The 18,455-nt window shown below is 36.4% G+C and overlaps 1 protein-coding gene across 2 annotated transcripts in view; it reads left to right on the forward strand.

Annotated features, from left to right (window-relative positions):
* SLC41A2 (solute carrier family 41 member 2) overlaps positions 1-18,455 on the forward strand; it is a 53,123-nt gene that overhangs the window by 6,968 nt on the left and 27,700 nt on the right. For both annotated transcript variants that reach the window (XM_057420559.1, XM_057420558.1), the window contains exons 3-7: positions 894-1,639; positions 3,791-3,898; positions 9,893-9,964; positions 10,806-10,950; positions 12,800-12,946. In XM_057420559.1, coding sequence (XP_057276542.1) covers positions 1,085-1,639; positions 3,791-3,898; positions 9,893-9,964; positions 10,806-10,950; positions 12,800-12,946 — 1,027 coding nt within the window. In that variant the 5' untranslated portion in view covers positions 894-1,084. The remainder of the gene's footprint in view (positions 1-893; positions 1,640-3,790; positions 3,899-9,892; positions 9,965-10,805; positions 10,951-12,799; positions 12,947-18,455) is intronic.

Consider the following 18,455-nt stretch of genomic DNA (forward strand, 5'->3'; position numbering starts at 1 on the left):
AGTTTTAATTAAATTCTAATATGCCATTTTTATGAATACCGTACTGTGGGTTCATTTTTATATTAGACTAATTTTAGCTATTTTAGACTAATTGGTCTGAATTTTATTACTGTCTTCTTTCCTTTATGTAGCATTTAAAAAAAAAAGTCCAGTTTTATTATGTATATAGTAGCTCTTTATATATAGTAACATGTATCCATACATGCATAATTTGTATGTTTGCTTCAGAGAAAAGTCAGTTGTTAGGATTTTAAATTGTCATGGGTTTGAATTGTACATACCAATATTGGTTTGTCATCCTTTTATGGGGATGGCGGGCAGGGATTGAGACCTTTGACACCCAGGATATTGCTTTGGATTTATCACCTCTGATAGTAATTTTAAACTAGTATGTCTTTTTCCTTATTTTTTTTTCTGGGCTTCTTGCCATTAGCATAGAGTGGGAGGAACAACAGTGGCCTCACACTGCATCATGTGCATTTCATTTGTCCATACCCTTACTCTTTGCAGAAATACTTTTCTCTTGTGACCTACTGCCTTCAAGACTACTGCAAGTCTAGGGCTACACATGGTATCCTCCTGAAGACTTTGACTTCCTGGGCTTCAAGAAGGAAAAAGCCAGGCCCTCATCAATTCACTTAAGTCCACACTCCTGTGTCTTTCTTTCACTGGGAAGAACACCAGTTTGTGAAACTTCCTCACCCACCAGCTTTCCCTTTTTACTTCTCATTTCTTCAACTTAGGCAGTTAAACGTTGGAGGATATTGGCATTTCTACAAATAACTTGCTTTGGAAAGATACTGGGTGATTGGAAAAATTAAACCAGCATCTCATGTCTTCTGTAGAGTTAAAATATTATAAAGCCTGAATATATGCTTCTTACTCTTTTGCAGATCCAATCTTGCTTATGGAATTGTTGAAGATCTGAGATCAATGAAAAAGCATCTTTGCATGCAGAAAAGGATCCTTTTGGTTTTTTTTTGTTTTAAAATCATCAAGCATGGCACTTAATGACTCATCTACAAGATTTCTTCACTGACATCTGAAGAACAAAGTGCTTTTCAACCTGTACTTCTGTAGCACTATGACTAACTGTAAAGGCAGATCTACCATCTCCAAAACAAACCACAAAGTTCATGACAAAGAACGTTTTGTAAACTGGACCATAAACCTGAATACAATTCAATCCGATAAGTTTTTGAAGCTCCTTTTGAGTATGGTTCCTGTTGTTTACCAAGTAAACCAGGATGAAAGACACAAGAAAGTGAATGGTGTCTGGCAAGATGGATTACAACCAGCAGGACACAATTTTAATGTTAGGTCTGAACAACATACAGAATACCATCACTTCTCAGACCCAAGTTTTCATGGTAGCAATGGACACAGCCCATCTAGCTGTAGCCCTAAATATGATGATTTTACCAGTTACAATTACTGTGATGGAATGGGCACTTCAGAAACAGATGCCATGTTGCAGGAAGACAACCTATCTACTGACAGTAATGAAGATATCATTGTGGAAGGAAGTACAAAACAACCCAAAGAATCTAGTAGTATTATGGCATTACAGATACTCGTACCTTTTTTGCTAGCAGGATTTGGAACTGTTTCTGCTGGCATGGTTTTGGATATTGTACAGGTTGGTATATGCTTTGGAGGATTCGTTTTAACAGGTAGTCTGTGATTCTAATACATGATATTGTAGATGTTTACAATATTGAGGAGTAATTAGGTCTGTGGTTTTGCTGCTATGAACTCCTTTCTCCTAAACCTCATCTTAAAAAGTTGTAGTGTTTGATTTGGAGCCATTCAAGTCTTGGTAAGTATTGTTGCTTAGCCATGGTGAGCTGGTGAATAAAACCATTACCTTCTGCTTGATCTAAGGATAGAAATATGGTAATGGTTCAAAATTCTGTTGACATGAATAAATGTAAGCATAGTGGGAGCTGTAATTAACTGTGAAGCTTCAATATATAGGAGTTTAAAAAGCTTGAAGAGTGTATTACAGTATCTCATCTCCTTGAGTGCTTCAGGTCTATGCAATTTCTGTAATACTGTGTAGATTTGTTCCATGATAATGCATATGGTGTACAAAAATGTGCATTACATTTGCATGTTATATGAAATTGGTATTAAGTGATTTACATTTCTTTTAAATATTCAGGTATATATAAGTGACTTCTTTGTATAATATTAGGTGTATTGAAAGCTATTACAAACATCAGTGGAGTGAACAGGGCTGCAAAGTGATGTCCACCTTGAAATACAATTGTAGTAGGTCCAGAGAAGATTATCTTGGTTTGTGGTAGCAGATTTAGCTGATGATTGTTATTCAGGGCTAAGATAAGATAGAAGTTTCTCTCCATTTTAATGAAGTTTAATATTTTTAAAACTTGTTTTGAAGTAAGACCCTACTGATATGGAACATTTTTAGGTCTGGTTTCTAGTTTAACACGGTTGTAGATGTCAGCAGCTTTTCAGTGGATTTAAAAGTAACAGTTGGCTATGAAATAATTCTCTGGCAGTGATGAAGAAAATTCTGGAGACAGTAACAGTTAAGAAAGGTTTATTGGACTAGCTTATTTTCTTGCCTTCTCTTCGCCTTTTGAAGGCTCCATTTACTTTTAGTTTTTACCTAACTTTTTAGAAAACTGAAATTTCAAACCTCATAGATTCTCTCTTCCTGCATTCACAGAAAATTATTTAAAAATATGAAATAACCACAATATTCAAACTGAAAGACGATGGAGAAATTATTCTGTGTTTTTTCTTTTGCTTCATTCAGCTTTAGGGTTTTATTTAGCTACATTTAAAGAGTTTGCAAAGTTAAAGATGGGTAAGAGGCTACTATCTTTGTCACTCAAAATGCCGAGAGAGCAAGGAAAGCTTGAACTTCAGTCAATTGCAGTGAAATGAACTTTTATACACCAAGAAAAAGGGAAATAAAAATTGACATGCAAACTTTACTGCTTCCTCGCAGTGTTTTACACCAATCATGTGCTTTGTTCATTTGCATATTACCAGTGTATTCTTCTTACAAACGCTTTGTTTGTACTTAGTTAATTAAAGATTTACTGCGTGACACAGCATAATGATCAAGGGAAAGAGGCAGTTGTGCTACTGCCGCTACTGGCTTCAAACCAAACGTTTCACTTTCTCTGCCTTCCCCTTTCGGGAATGTGTTTGTATAGCTGGTTTTTGAGTTGGGCTGGGATATATCTTCATTTGTCCTGTATTACTTTTAATCTTCATTGGTTTCCGGTCCAGCTCACCGTGAATGAGAAAGATGTAACGCAAAGGCAAGAATAAAGTGTCAGTGCTACCTTTTTTCACTTCAAAAGTAATCATTAAACTGTGATGTCAGTGAAGCAAGATTTTGGAATGTGACATAACATGTTTTGAAGACAATAACACATGCTGAGCTTGTTCTTTACAAGCCATTCATGGCAGTTCTTTCCCAGTGGTAAATAGATATGTAACTTCGCATATGGGTAATTTTCAGATCTTGTTTACATTTGAGAACTGAATCGTTTTATTTTAATTAAAATAATCATAGAATCATAGAATGGTTTGGGTTGGAAAGGACCTTAAGATCATCTAGTTCCAAGCCCTCTGCCATGGGCGGGGAAATAATAACTTAAATGCTTGCAAATCCCTGAATACAAAGACAGTTTAGTTTTGTTTAGCTGAAGTTGGTAATTGATTGCAAATTAAATACATGACGATTTTTAATATTTTGCAAATAGTCTAATTTTTCGTTTTAATGTTTCCCACTGTTTCCTTTATACAGCATTGGGATGTGTTCAAGAATGTTACTGAAGTTTTTATCTTGGTTCCTGCACTTCTTGGTCTCAAAGGAAATTTGGAAATGACCTTGGCATCCCGACTGTCAACGGCTGTAAGTAACTTTCTCTTCCTCTTCACTCTTCAGATATATGTTGTAAATATTTTGAAAGGAAAACAAACACATTTATAACACATAAACATTTTATGTTTATGGCTTAATCTGGCTGTTGGGAGGGCTCTTTAAATCTGTTATTAAATTGGCAAAGTTAAAAAGTTGACCCTCTTCTTTTCCCACACATCAAAATTTTACTTCTTCAAGTTTCCTCTGAGTCATCATTCAGAACAGATAAAGTAGCTTTTTCACATTTACATGTGTGTTCTGAAAGGCTGATAGATCTCTTTGGCCTTGAGGGGCTTTGAATAGGCTAAGAAAATGCGGATATTTTAAACGTTTTTCTAAAGACAACTTGTGTGGCATCAAAATAAAGCATTGCTAACATTGCTATTCCAGACATTTGTTGGTCAAACTGTAAGAAACTCTCACGTAGCTTTCTGTTTAAATAGTTTTACTCCTTTTTTTGTTGTGATGATTTTTTGAGGGGGGTCTGCTTATTTTTTGTGTGTCAACACTGTCACATAGCATAACTGTTTTGTTTTTTTTAATGTCTTATGAGTTTGTCTTGGTTCTTCTCTGTGTCTCAGGGGATGTTCCATCCCTTAATTTTTCTAGCCCAAGCAAGCCAGATTACCTTAGCATGTATCTTTTGAGTTTGTGTGAATGTTCTAATAACATGGCTAAACCATTTCTGGTACTGGAACTGTGTATCTCTGGAAGACAATGCCTAATGCAGTGTTTCTCCTTTGTAAGATATTTTTTCCATACTTTAGCAAGGCCCCCACTCTCTTCCTGTTCCTGCCTGATTCAATTTTTCTAGAAAATGTTTGGTTAAAGGTGTATATGTAACTCCAGATGACACCTTACTATGGCTTTGTAGAATAGTACATCCCTATTTCTCTCAAAAGCTGCTCTAGAAACTTTGTAGGTTTGTATGTACTTACTTGCTTATCCGTGTCAGATATAGACCTCACACTCAATTTGTCATTAATGCCTGTGTCCTAGTATTTCTCCTTTTTATGTTATTTCCAGCTGTTAATGCCATCTTCTGCAAGAAATAGTATTAGTCCATAAGTGCATGACCTTGTATTTCTACTGTTGGATTTCATCTGTTTTCACTGCTGCAATCCTCAAGGACATTTAGGTTTTGTACAATATTACAATGCTTCATATTGACAAGGTCTCTCAGTTTTCTGTCATTAATAAATGTCATTGTCACATTATATTGAGTTATTGTCCAAATGCACACTGTGATGGACCTAGCCTTAGAAGTCCTATGAAGGTTTGCTTGTGTCATGCCCATTATAGAAATTGATTATTTTTGTCCCATATCCGTTCCTTCGTACATAAGGATTGACATGTTCTGTTGTATCTTTATCAATGGCAGCCTTAGCTCTTCAATCTTGTTTTCTGTTTGATACTCTTCTGAGTATTCTTACAGTTTCTTAAGAGTATTTTGTGTTTAAACCTTACTGCCTTTACTGTCAGGCAGATACTTTTGTTTTACCTTACTTTTTTTTGCTGTTGACCTGTTGCTTAATTTGTTCATGTCTGGTACAGTCTGTGGCCTGAGGATTGAAAGTGCTTGTGTTGCATAGTGAAAAATCCACCAAGTCCAAGATCTACCTTACTGAAGGCTTAAAAAAAGAGGGTCAGAATCAGTTCCACCACTTCTGCTTCAGTTAATGGGATCTTTAATTCTTTGTCTCAGTTGAGCTTATGACCTTTGCCAGATCATGACTCCAGAGCTGCTTCTCTGGGCCAGTCAGTGGCTGCTTTCCCCATCCTCACCAATACCATCTCATTTGTGAACCTCACAGCATTAAGGAAACATTTTGAAAAGGGTCATGCAGATGTTTTTTCTGCTCTGGGAATCCCGACTTTAGTTCTTATTACCCATCAACTGTTAGTTATCAGTCTCCCTCTCACAGACACAGATAAAGGATACTGGAGTTTCCACAAAACTGGCTGCATGTTCAGTGGTTGACTAAAGGTGGCATTGTGAGGTTCTGGCCACTCCCCTCAGCCCAGAATCATATTTTTAAGAGTATCCCAGTAACTGTGTGATAACATGATCTGCTGACATCTTGAAGCCAAAACTCCTACCAAGACTCTGTTCTGAGAGGGCTTAGTCTGAGGAGTGTTACTTGTGCCGTTTACCACTGTCATTATGTCTCACCAAGACATAAATCTATGAATGCTTGAGGTTTTTACTCAAGCGTGCCATGAAGGCTTCCTTTCACCCATGTGCCAGAAACTGTTGTAAATCTGTCTTGGCCAAATCAGGTTACCCAGCCCTGTTCATATCTTTTTACTGTAAAGGTTAATTAACTGGCTAAGAACAGGTCAGTGAAGTGTACATTTCTTCTCTGTGGCATGTGGGAGTTCCAGTTTCTTTTATTGCCCAAAGTCACAGTCACGGCACCACTGGCACCAAGCTGCTTCCCAGCTTTGCATCAACAAATGTGTGGGGTTTTCTTTGTTTTTGTTGTTTGCTCTCTAATACCTGTAATTTCCCTGTATGACCTGTTTTCTTCAAGAATTGTGGCAGACCCTAGGCTAAGTTACAAAGGTGGTTGAAATACTTTCTGGGACTTAGTCATATTGTAAGTTCATTGGAAATCCTTCGCAGGGAGGAGGGAGAGGCTTGTCGCGGTCCAGTGAATGTTCTCTCTTTTGCCAGTGTTGGCTCTAATTTGTTCTAGTTGGTAAAGAGCTCATCAGGAAATGTTATAGAGCATGTGTATGTACATGTGCACAGCACAGTGGAGATTTAGGAGAACAATACTGTACGAAGTAAGATCAGTATAGATCAGTCATTATCAGCATAATACTAAGAAGATAATATTTAGGTTTTATACATTAAAAAAACAAACCCAAAGCAATAAAAAAAAAAGGTTTTATCTTGCAAAGAACCTTCCAGTTTTCTCTTACGTGTCTTTTTTACACTCAACACCAGTTGCTATGTGCACAGGTCTGTGAGCTGCGTAGCCAGCCACCTCCCCTTTAGTGCTACTGCAAAGGCAAACAAAGACACTAGACCTCTGTAAAGTTTCTAATCAGTAGTTAAAAAAACAAACAAACAAACTAAAATCCTGTGGAAACCTACGACATGTTACATGCAGCTTCTTACAGGTGATAGCTTGGGGTTAATTGCCAGATGTGAATTTGAACTCCAGGTCAGTTGCGTTGATTGCTCTGCTTCCCCCAGGTTTTACAAAGAGATGCTGTGTTATGGTGCTAACTGGAGAGTTTAATCAAAAAACTTACCACTAGACCTGCAATTTTTATGTCAGTTCTCCCACACCTTTATGAAATAGGTTATTCTGACCTTTGCATTCTTTGCATTGATTTCATTGACCCTTACTCAATTTAGCCATCCAATCTTTGGTCCTGTCATCCTCATACCAGGTGAAAACAGAAAGGAGTGTAAATTCAGAACATATCTAAACAACAATTTGGAGGCAAGTATATGATTAATGTTCCCTTCTCTGACCTAAATTTGCACTAAGTGGCTCCCCACCAGATACTGTCTTTACAGTAAATTCAAGACTGTGCCCCTGTGAATAGTTTTACCTTTTGAGGAGGAAATTTCTAACATGAGTTCAGCATTGGAGCTAATTCTTACCCTTTTTGCCCAGTTAGCTTACAGTTGCATTTGAATTTGTAGACACATCTATACTCTTGGGGCTGTAAGCTAATTATCTTTACTTCATTGTAATTATGTAGTCAGCCAAAAAGTAAAGCCTTGTTAGCAAGTTTCTGTTACCCATAATGCATCTGGTTTCAAGTGTTGTCTGATTACCTTCATTCATCTGCTGCCCAGATTCCTGCTTGTATCTGCCTCTTACTGGTCACAACTATTAGTCCGTAAGTGCATGACACTGCATTTCTACTGTTGAATTTCCCATCCACTTTAGAATGAGTTTCATTGAGGGGGAGTGGATTAGATGACTTTCAAAGGTCCATTCAACCCAAACTTTTCTATGATTTTGCTAAATCTGTCTCAAGAATGTGTTTTTAATCTACCTCAGAGCATAGCTCATACTTCTCTATGGTGTTAGTGTTAATGTAAACCCTTCTCTCTCTGGCCACTGCTGTGCTGGCATCACTGTGTGAGGTGTACTTAGGTCAACTGCCCATTCAAGCATGGTATTTATGTTGTGTCTTCTATTTTTCAGCTGTATTCTGTAGTTTGGGTCACTCTTATTGTCTCTGTTCACACTGTTTCTTTTCTTCCTATTTGTTTCTGGTGTTTTACGAGGAAGTAAAAAGTGAAAACCCAACACCAAGACACCAGTCATCCAGTCATTCCTATAAAACTTGCAGACTCTTGTTTTGACTGTGTATTATCAGGATTAGTCATTAGCAATACGACTTTAGATACTTTTGTTCAGGTCCACTTATTCCACAGTATCATAATAAACTTGATCTTACTTTATGGAAATGTGCAGCTGAAATGAGTGGTCCTGTTCCTTTTCTACCTTCCAGACCCTAAGAGCGTTTGCACATGGTTGCATGTGATGGATCAGGTAATTTTGTAGATAATCCCTTTTTGCTCCCTGACAAAAAAGCGTTTTCTATCATACCAGCAAGCTAATTTATTTTGTCATGAACTCACTCATAGAGTTGGTAGGTCTGGCTCAAGAAGGAAAACGTCATCATGTAGCTGATACTAGGGGGAAGAAGAACTGTGCCACTGCACAGCAGCTCGCTTTAGGCTGGATTAAACATGTTGCAAGATTACTGTTTTAACAGGGATTTTTTTTGATACTTTTCCAAAACTTCTTCAAAGGAGAAAGAGAGTGAAGCTCTCTCTCCATGGCCTGCTACTTTGTCCATTTAGCATATATATTCAAGAAGGACAAAAAGCAGATTTTTCCCTGCACTTCCTGAAATACTGCTGTAAAATTTAAACTTAATGCGTGTGCTTGCAGAGCTTTGACTGTACTTTGAATACTGTAAAGTATTTGTAGTGCAGATTGAGGTGTCTTATTATATATCTAAGTTTTGACGTTAGCATTTCTTTTAACACTTTGTTCCTTGCAAGTCACTAATATCACAAAATGGAAAAAAATGGAAAAAAAAAGGAAGTAAACCTCCTGGAAAGAAATCAAAAGATGAAAAATATAGGCGTTAAGACTTCCTGAATTTTGAGAAGTACGCTATATTATAAATTAGTATTCTATGGAAAAAACACAAAAATTTATGCTCAACACATAAGAAATCATTCGGTTATCTCAAAAAGGAAGTTATTTTTAAGCATAGTCACACTGCAGTGGTATGTACTGTTCTTCAGATCTTGTCCTCTGACTCAAAAAAAAAAAAAGTAAAAGAGGAAATATGTTATAAAAAACTGTGTATATACTTTGTCATTTCTTAGGATAATTTATTTGCTGTTTTTCCAGTTACTGCCTTAGGTTTGGACTTACAGCATCATAAGTCTCTAGCTGTTCTGTATGATACAAAAAAGTATTAGGTATGGTTTCTGATCTTCTGTAAGCACTTGCAGTTTATGCAGATGGTTTCATTGCAATCAATTAACATATTTGCATGAGAGCATGTGTGTCCACACACACATGTATCTATACTTTTTACTGCTGGCTTATAGAATTTAAGGACCATAGAAACAAGTTCAGTCTAAAGTGACTGCACACTGGTAAATTTCCTTTCCAGCCGCTGATTTAATCACTGGTGGTGCTTGGACATTCCTGGACTGTAAGGTGGCTAGAATATCTTGCACAGTAAGGCAAATGTTAAACAAGTTACTGTGTAAAACTGCATCAAGTTTAGCTACTTTTGGATAGTTACTGTAAGTACAATTTAAAATCAACAGCAATACTTGACTTGAAAAAAGTACAGCTTGGCTTTAACTTGTCTGTCATCTGTTTGTCTGAGTGGAATTATTTATGGATTTCCGCCTCCTTAGTGCATTTTCAAGTAATACAATTTTAAACCCAAGTGTCTGAAATTCCTTTGTAATTTTGCCAGGTAAATATTGGAAAAATGGATTCTCCCATTGAGAAATGGAACCTAATAATTGGCAATTTGGCCTTAAAACAGGTAAATATAGTGGATTTATTTGATTAACTCTTAGACTTTTTCAGTGACTTTTTGCACTTACATCGCAAATGCCCTTAACTATGGAGATGGACCGTGTCAGTGGGAAACTAGCTCCACTGTACTGACTCATACTTACTGTACAATGTTTGCATGACCATTTTATTGAACAGTGTAGTTCTGTAAAACAATATGAGCTTATATTCATCAGAAGAGGTAAAGTATTCTGTGTGACTGAACCAAGGATATTTCCTTTCTAATTTTTCTGAGAGAGAATATGAAGACGATTAGATAAAAATTTCAGATTTGGCAAAACCTTTTAAATTTGACCTCTCAGATGTTTTCTGTACTGTATTTGCATTGGATTCAATGTTTAAAGGAAGTATGTGACAGAATTTTTGCATAATAAACAATATTTTAAATAGCTGGGTCATTTGAGGAAACGAGTGCTTGTTCTCCAAAACTGTTTCTTAAGAACTATATTATGTTCATATGTTATAATACAGCATGCTTAAAAACTAGGTGACATGTTTATACTCTAACTTCACTGTTTTAAGTGGCTTAGGAGCCTCTTCAGGCACTGGCTTCTGGTAAATCCTCAGCTCTTTGATTTTACTTTTGTTATTTTTGAGTCTCTGAGATGCTGGCGAAGCCTCTTCTGCTAGCATAATATTTTTCTTCTTGATCATCCAAGGTTATAATCATCTCTGCAAAATGGATGAGCATGTTCCCTTTGCCCCTTGGAAAGAAAGACAAAGAGGAGGAAAAAATAACAGAAAATGGTTCTGTACTCTTCTTAAGTCTATCAGTTATTTTAAGAAACGTTCACTTTTTTCTTTTTCAGGTTCAGGCAACAGTAGTTGGTTTTCTGGCAGCAGTGGCAGCGGTTATATTAGGCTGGATTCCAGAGGGCAAATACCGCTTTGATCATTCTGTCCTTCTGTGTTCTAGCAGTGTAGCAACTGCTTTCATAGCTTCTCTTTTACAAGGTAAAAGGAGTATATATGTTACTTTTTTACACTTGTTTAGTTCTTTTGATGCTGAATGTATATTACTTTGCTATTCCTTAGAAGCTCAAATCCAGTAAGGTATAATGAAACAGCTGAGAAATAGGATGCCCTTTCTGCAATTTCCATATAGGTCTGCATATTGTATTCTTTCCTTTAAAACGGTTTTGATTTGCATGACCTCCTGAGCATATCTAAACCAAAAAGTAGGGGGTTTAGCTTTTATCTAATGCGAGGAGGAACTTCTCCCTGCTTTCTGTATTCATTAATGTACAAAATATTTTCTTAGTACTGAAGAGGTAGAACTTAGTTGTAATAAAACTCAAGTAAATCTGCATTTTAGGTCAGCTGATGCCAAAGTTCCTGAGTGCCCACGGTGCTTTTATGTTAGTTTGTGCTCTGTTTTGTATCTGAAGTGAACAAATTGGCTTGTTATGGTGAAGGGTTTGGGCCAAGTTCAATTCCCCTTCTGCAAACAGTGCCAATGTCTGTCTGGAGCCATATAGCGTGATGAATTTAATCTTTTCTTCCCAATTGTCAGGAAACATTTAACCATAAAAAATGTTACTTAATGGACTCTACTTGTGACATATTCCTAATGAAAATACATAGTCACTAGTCTTAGTAGTAGTAAATCAAGTAAAACGTTTAACTTCCTTGTTTTACTAATTCGATTACTTATGTGAAAATTACAGAATTGCTAAAGTTTTGCATGGAATTAAGAACACACTTTTTTAAATGACTACAACGCCATAGAGTTTGATCATGCACAGAATTTAGAGCAGCAGAAGAACTGGGGAACATGGGTGCATTTTTCCATTTCTCGTGTATGATTTGGACATGAAGAGTATGATTTGGACATGAAGAGAACTTTTGTTGTTATCTGGTGATGGGCCTTCACAGGAAATGACTTTCTAAGCTTCATCCTCCTACATGTGAAACCGGTGCTTTTGAAATATCATGATCCTCCAGGATTATTTCAGTTCTTTATTTTGAGAATTTCATGGAGCGTAACTCTTCATGCAGTTTCACTAAAAGTGAACTCCTGGTGTAGCCCACAATGAATAATAGTGCAAAAATACATGAAAATTATAATATCAAAAATTATTTAAAATAACTTAAAGATAGTATACGTAGTTGAAGCTCTTATGTATATTATATGATGAGAAGGCAATTACTCTGTTAATGCCAAAGAAGGCTTTTAATAACAATGTCATTTTAATTTAGTAGGCATTTGAATTCTGCAGGGAAATTCCTCTTAAAAAGGTAGTGTTGCTGTTTATAGGAAGGAAATAGAAACCGACATCCCTAATTTAATTGCTTTTAACTGCGTAGCAAGTAACATTTTTAAATGTTGTCTTAGTTTTAATTCATGATGTAGCTTCTTGACATTTGGTGCTGAGTCCATGACTGAAAATCTTGCACCATATCAGATGTCAAAGTATTTAATCTTATGTTGTTTTCAGCTTCATGTAATTTAAATTTCATTCAGCAAAAGCTAATAGAGTGTAGAAATAACACACTGCATATTTTATACTTCAGAAAATGGCTGATACACAATTTCTATAGTGTTAATTCCAATCATAAGCAAAACAATTCATTGTGCAGATGGTTCTTGATTTTTTTGTGTGTGTGCTTACTGTATTTTTAAACCTCATTTTTTAAAACAGCTAAAACTAAAAAATACAGACATTAGTTAGGTAAGATTAGTCATCCTGGGGCAAAAGCACTGACTTCTTATTTATTAAGTTTGAAATTGGCATCATCTTGGAATTTTCTGCAGTTAAAACAATAGATATGGTTACTGCACTGTCTTCTTTGTTGACTCTAGGAATAATAATGGTTGGAGTTATTGTTGGATCAAAGAAGACTGGTATTAATCCTGACAATGTTGCCACTCCTATAGCAGCAAGTTTTGGAGATCTTATCACTCTTGCTATACTAGCATGGATAAGTCAGGGTCTTTATACTTGCCTTGGTAAGTATGTTTCCAAGTGTGTATGCCTCCCTAGGAGCCTCTTTTGGGTTGGGGGGGTGGGGAGGAGGCAGGGAGGCAGAGGTTCAGAAAACCTTGTAGTTTAACTGACTTTTTTTGTCAACTTTTATATGGTTGAATGATAAATCTTGGGTTGCAACATTATGCCATCATCATTTTTCTTTGTTTCTTTCTTTTTTTAATTTATAGATGTCACTAACCACAATCTTGGCACAATCTACTAATACCTGAAAGGCTCTCATGGTATCACAGTATACACGTGAGCTAGAAATTGTAGTTGCTGAATTTACTCTACTTCCTTGAGGGGGAGGGAAGCTGTCTTCACCCAAGTTTTCCTGAATGCCCAGCTCTAAATCAAATATTTGCTTTCCAGACTCCTTTTGAATTGTTCTCCCCTTGCACAGAGGGGAGGGACTTGAATTTGCCATCTTGCTAAGCTGCTGGGAGAGGAGTTCTGCTTTGAGAAAATTGTTAAGGTGGTGTTTTAGACACCATTGAATGCCTCTTAAGCTACAGCTATGCTCAGAAATCAAAGTGAAAATTATGTGATCTGAGTGACAATAGTAGGTCAAGAACAAGGATGTCTTCAAAGAAGTGAAGCCTAATTTTAGATAGATTTGTACTTTGTGATTGCTAGGACATTTAAATGAGGTAAAGACTATATGAATTTCCTTCTGATTCCTTCCAAGTGCTTTCCAGCTCCCATTGATGAGGCAACTGTCTTGCTTCCTCATCACCCCTACTCCAGCTTCCAATACCAGTTTCCTCAGTTCTTTATCTCCTGTTTCCCTCACAGTGTGATGCTTCCATGTCTCTGGCCTTTTCCCTGCACCTGTGCTTGATTTTACTAGAGTTTCCTTCTGCTTTTCAGCAAATGAAATAACCACATCCAGCTTTTTCAAATAAATGGCCCCACTGTCTTCTGCTTGCTTTGTTTGGTTTTGTGTTACAAATTTGGTGTCTATATTTCCACCATAAATCTGCTCATTTAGCTGTAGCTTTCTTTAGCACAGCACGTCTGCCGTGAAAGGTGAAAAAGCATGTAACCACACAGAATAGCTAAGCAGCAAGGAGAGGCCTTTGTTGACTACTGACTACAGAGGGCAGTGATTTAGTCCTACGTCATCTATGAATTCTGTCTGGCTTCTTAATGACAATGTTTTGCTGTTTACTTACTTTCCCATTAATAGCTATGAACAGGTGAATTACACATAAGCAGCTCTAAACTAATTTTCTTATGAATGACTTTTTATTTTCAGCCTGCAGTTCTTCTCTTCCACTAGTTATTTGCATGTTTCTATAATCCCTTTGAAACTGTTTTTCTGATTCCTAGGACGTGTATTGTCTAAATCCTCCTCTCCTAAAGGGGCAGATCACTAATGAAAAGTTCATCATCACAATGTCCACTAAAAATGAATATGCCTATAGTTATTATTATCTGAAGCATGTTCAGTTAGTAACTGATGTGGTGAAATGCTTGATTGTCACAAAGGAGATGTGAGCTTGGAAAATGAGAATGAGGAACTAAAAAATCAGTCTTCTTCTTCCTGATTCTTCATCTCCTTCATGAAGAAACAGTGTGAAAACATTTCCTCACAGAGGAAGAATGTTCATCTCCTCAGTAAACAATAGTTTATTGTTAAATAAATAATATGTAAAATTAAATTATTGCTGCAACTGACTCCTTCCACAGAAACTGTTTAAAGTATATTGTGTTTTAACTATAGGATGCCACAGGCCAAATCTTGTGTTGGCCATAATTGTTTTTCCAGGCATGTTGGCATCACCACATACATTCTTTACAGCTGTGCTCATTGTTCAAGCCTTTTTATGTACAAATTTGAACTGTTCTGTGTAAGTATTACAACATCAGTCAGAAAAGGTATCTAGTGAGACTCAAGTTACCTTAGTATGACTTGCCATTTTGTTTCCTGGTTTTCAGCTGATGATACTGTGTTTCAGTATTTGATTTTTTATGCTTAGAAAGTGTTGACATGCTATCAGCTTAAATATATCAGTGTGCAGTACAGCCATTTTTTGTTTTCTGTATTTTTGTTAAAATTTCAATTGTATTGTGTGTTTTGTAACTATATTTAAATACTTTATATTCTATTTTAATATAATGAGTTATTTATCCAATACTTCTTTTGAATACTGCTTTTAGGGAAGTTTATAGATTTACATTGAAAACAAAATCGATAAAGATTTTTTTGACCACTCTTCTTTCTTTTGTCCTGATATGAAAAAGAGAGGAAGCTTGTATTCTCATTTAATCTGGTGTCTCCAGCTAATGCTAGGGCTGGAATAATAATTAGTTTAGCTTATTAGAGCCTGTTTATCCAGATTTACTGCTATGCCCCGAAATCTTTTTAGACTGGAACGTTGGGTCATTCTGCCTAAAATAGATTTTGGGTTGTAACAATTCATATGTTTGACTGGAATCCAGGTAAAAATTAGAGTTTATGGTAGTCCATCACATCAGGGAAGTTGGTATACCAGCTAGATGGAAAGCAGTTAGCTAGGAGAGAGGTAGCTAGGAATACTGGCAGATACCAGGTACCTGGGTAGGTGTGGAGTTGGAAGAGGTTGCCAAATTTGTGTTAACACTGAGATTAGATTTGGAGTGAGAGTTATGATTCGTTTTTTTTCCAGTCAAGACCATATTTGATTTAAAATAATCAGTGCTAGACTTCAGGCTTCAAGTGTTAACTGTAACTATTTCAAATTAAGTTTCTTAGAAACTTATGCCCTATAGGTCAAACTTCATTTTGGGGTTGAAAATTTTGCCTTGTAAACTACATTGTAATGAATAAGCCAGTGATTTTTTCATTTGCTTCCTGAATCTTTCCCCTGCAAATATTAGTTTCTTACATTTCTTATGCATTGTAATGTTCTCTGCGTAATTGCTTAAGTTGAATCCATCTGACTCAATGACAGTAAATCATTGACTCTTACTTTCCATTTTTTTTAAATTGTGGCCATAGGCAAAACTTAGTTACATGTGCTGGTATTATAATAGCAGGTGAGTTTTAATAGTACCTACATTTGTCACTTGTAAATAATCAACATATATTATTTTGTGACTATATCTGGTACTGCTTCCTTGCTTTATCTAAATGATAGATAAAACGTTTCTCTTTTTTGAGGAGTAACTAATTATTACTAATATTTCCATTTCTCCTAAAATATGGTTGAGGTTTTTTTTAATCTAAGAAACCAACCAACCAAACAAAACCCACTCAATTTCAAAAAGAAGATGGGGAAAGAAACTTTGACTTCTTTTCACACATTCCCAGAAATTTACACCTGTAGTTGCAGATGGCCTTAATGTGTCTCAAAGCAATGAAGAAAGAAGTGGGGCCAGTTTGAGCTGATCCTTTGCTACTTTTACAACTGTCGTGGCCATTCACATTTTAGTCAGCCACTGCAGCTGAAAAGTAGATTCTACACATATGTAGGGGGAAGGAAGAGTACTCTCAAGTCTGTTTCTAAAAGTTACTCCCAATTTTATTTCACTGTGGTCTTCTGGAAATACTTTTCTTTTGGTGATACATATAATTTTCTAGTTGCTGCTAAAATGGCTGCTTCTGCTCTTTGTATTTTTCAGTGTCTTTGTATTTCTTTCTCTTAGGAAGCAATCTTTCTAAAATAAGAACATACTGCAAAGACCTTGGAAATGTGTGGTTTCTAAGATGTGTGTATTTGAACTATGAGATGGTAACAGGTAATAAACATAGGGAGTAGCTTCAGCTCAGGAGAGGTATATAAAGTGAGTGGCAGGGAAGTGGCATTCAGAACATGACTAAGCAGCAGACTAAAAAAAAGCAAAAGAGAAACTCCTTTATAGAATATGTTAGGATGTGAAACTTACTGCCATGATGTAATCAGAGGACTGAAGTGATTTTAGAAAACTGTTTGGATAAATTAATCAGAGAAGAAATCATTGAGGACTACTGAATGCACAGATGCAGACAGAAACTTGACTGATAAAATCTGTGAGGCAAACAGCAGCAGAAGCTGGCAGAGCACACTCTAAACTTGTAATTTTCTTCTTTCCACAAGCCTGAATGGTTGACCATAGTGAGATACAAGATGCTGGACTAGACAAGACCTTTGGCCTCACCCAACACAGATGTTCAGATGTTCTTTTTGTCATTAACCTGCATTCTCAGTGCTAGAATAACAAGCACAATGGCAATGTTATTAAAAAGAAATCTAGTTTATGGGCTAGTAATGAAGCAGGTGGGACTCACTTCTGAACTGCATTCTGAACTATTTTCCCCTATGATTTATTAGCCTAATAAATATACTGAGACAAAAATGCAAGTTTCAGGCTTCTCTCTGTATGGGAAGAATTGCTTTCAGGTAACAAGACTGGAATGGGGAAAATGATTTATGTACAAGCTTTATGCTTCTCTGTAACAAAGCTGTACGTACACTTGTGCTCAGCCTTTAGTTTGATAGGATGCTTCATGGCATTCCCAGAAGAGGCAGGGAAAAAGGACTGAGGGTGTCATTTTTACCTAGTCCAGGGCCAAATGAAACATCTTGTTTGGCCATTATTTTATATATATATATATAAAATTTATATAATGGATATATAAATATATATATATAACTTCTTCAAAGTTTATCTGAATCCTTGAAAAATAATGGCAAAGCTATCAAACACGGGGATTTAAATAGCAAAAGCTTAGCAATTCTGTCTTAACTGCCCAAAAAAATCGGCATCTGCTAATCGTTGTTAAATAGCGGGGGAAAGCACTAGAGGGCTCCCTTGGACCATCACCGAGCCCGGTTCCCGTTCCTCGGACAGAACACAGGGAATGCTCTGGAATAGGGAAACCAGTATATTAAGTATGAAGGTCCGTGATGCTTGTCATTTGTCAGTAATGATCTGAGGATTTCATTTAAAGCTTTCCTCTTTTCTTACAGAATGTGGGTTAAATATGCGCATGTATCTCTTGTGCATGTTGCATCCAGGTTGAGAAGACAAATTGTGATTCATATTATTATGTGATGTGTGAATCACATTAGTATTTTCAGGTTCCTACAAGTTGCCTTGAAGTAGTTTATTTACAGTTACCTCTAATTCCTACTAGAGGTTGCATTGTTCTCAGTGGTCCTGCACTGAACAGTATGTCACAGTAGATACCCTGCACAAGGAAAAAAACATTAAACACCTGAGTTCCCTGAACTAGATTAATTTATATCACTTTATTAAAGGAATGAGGGCTTAAAGTAAATGAAGATTAACAGGGACTCAGTTGAGAGCTTTGTATCTTTTGTCTTCCCTTCTTCTTTTTTAACTTAGGCTTACAGTCAGAAGTTCATAGAAGAGCCAAGTGCTTTTAGGAGTTGATTTTTCACCGTGGGATGATACAAATTCTATAGCAGAGCCAAGTTGAGCAAGATTCCTTTCACCGTGTAAGCTACCTGCTATAAATCTATCAAAACTGAAGTGAGCCCTAAAAGAGGAATCTTCTATACC

Source organism: Pezoporus wallicus, unplaced genomic scaffold (assembly GCF_028554395.1).
Source record: "Pezoporus wallicus isolate ANWC-B61680 ecotype Strahan unplaced genomic scaffold, APGP_CSIRO_Pwel_v1 contig_2871, whole genome shotgun sequence".
In the NCBI taxonomy this organism is placed as follows: domain Eukaryota; kingdom Metazoa; phylum Chordata; class Aves; order Psittaciformes; family Psittacidae; genus Pezoporus; species Pezoporus wallicus.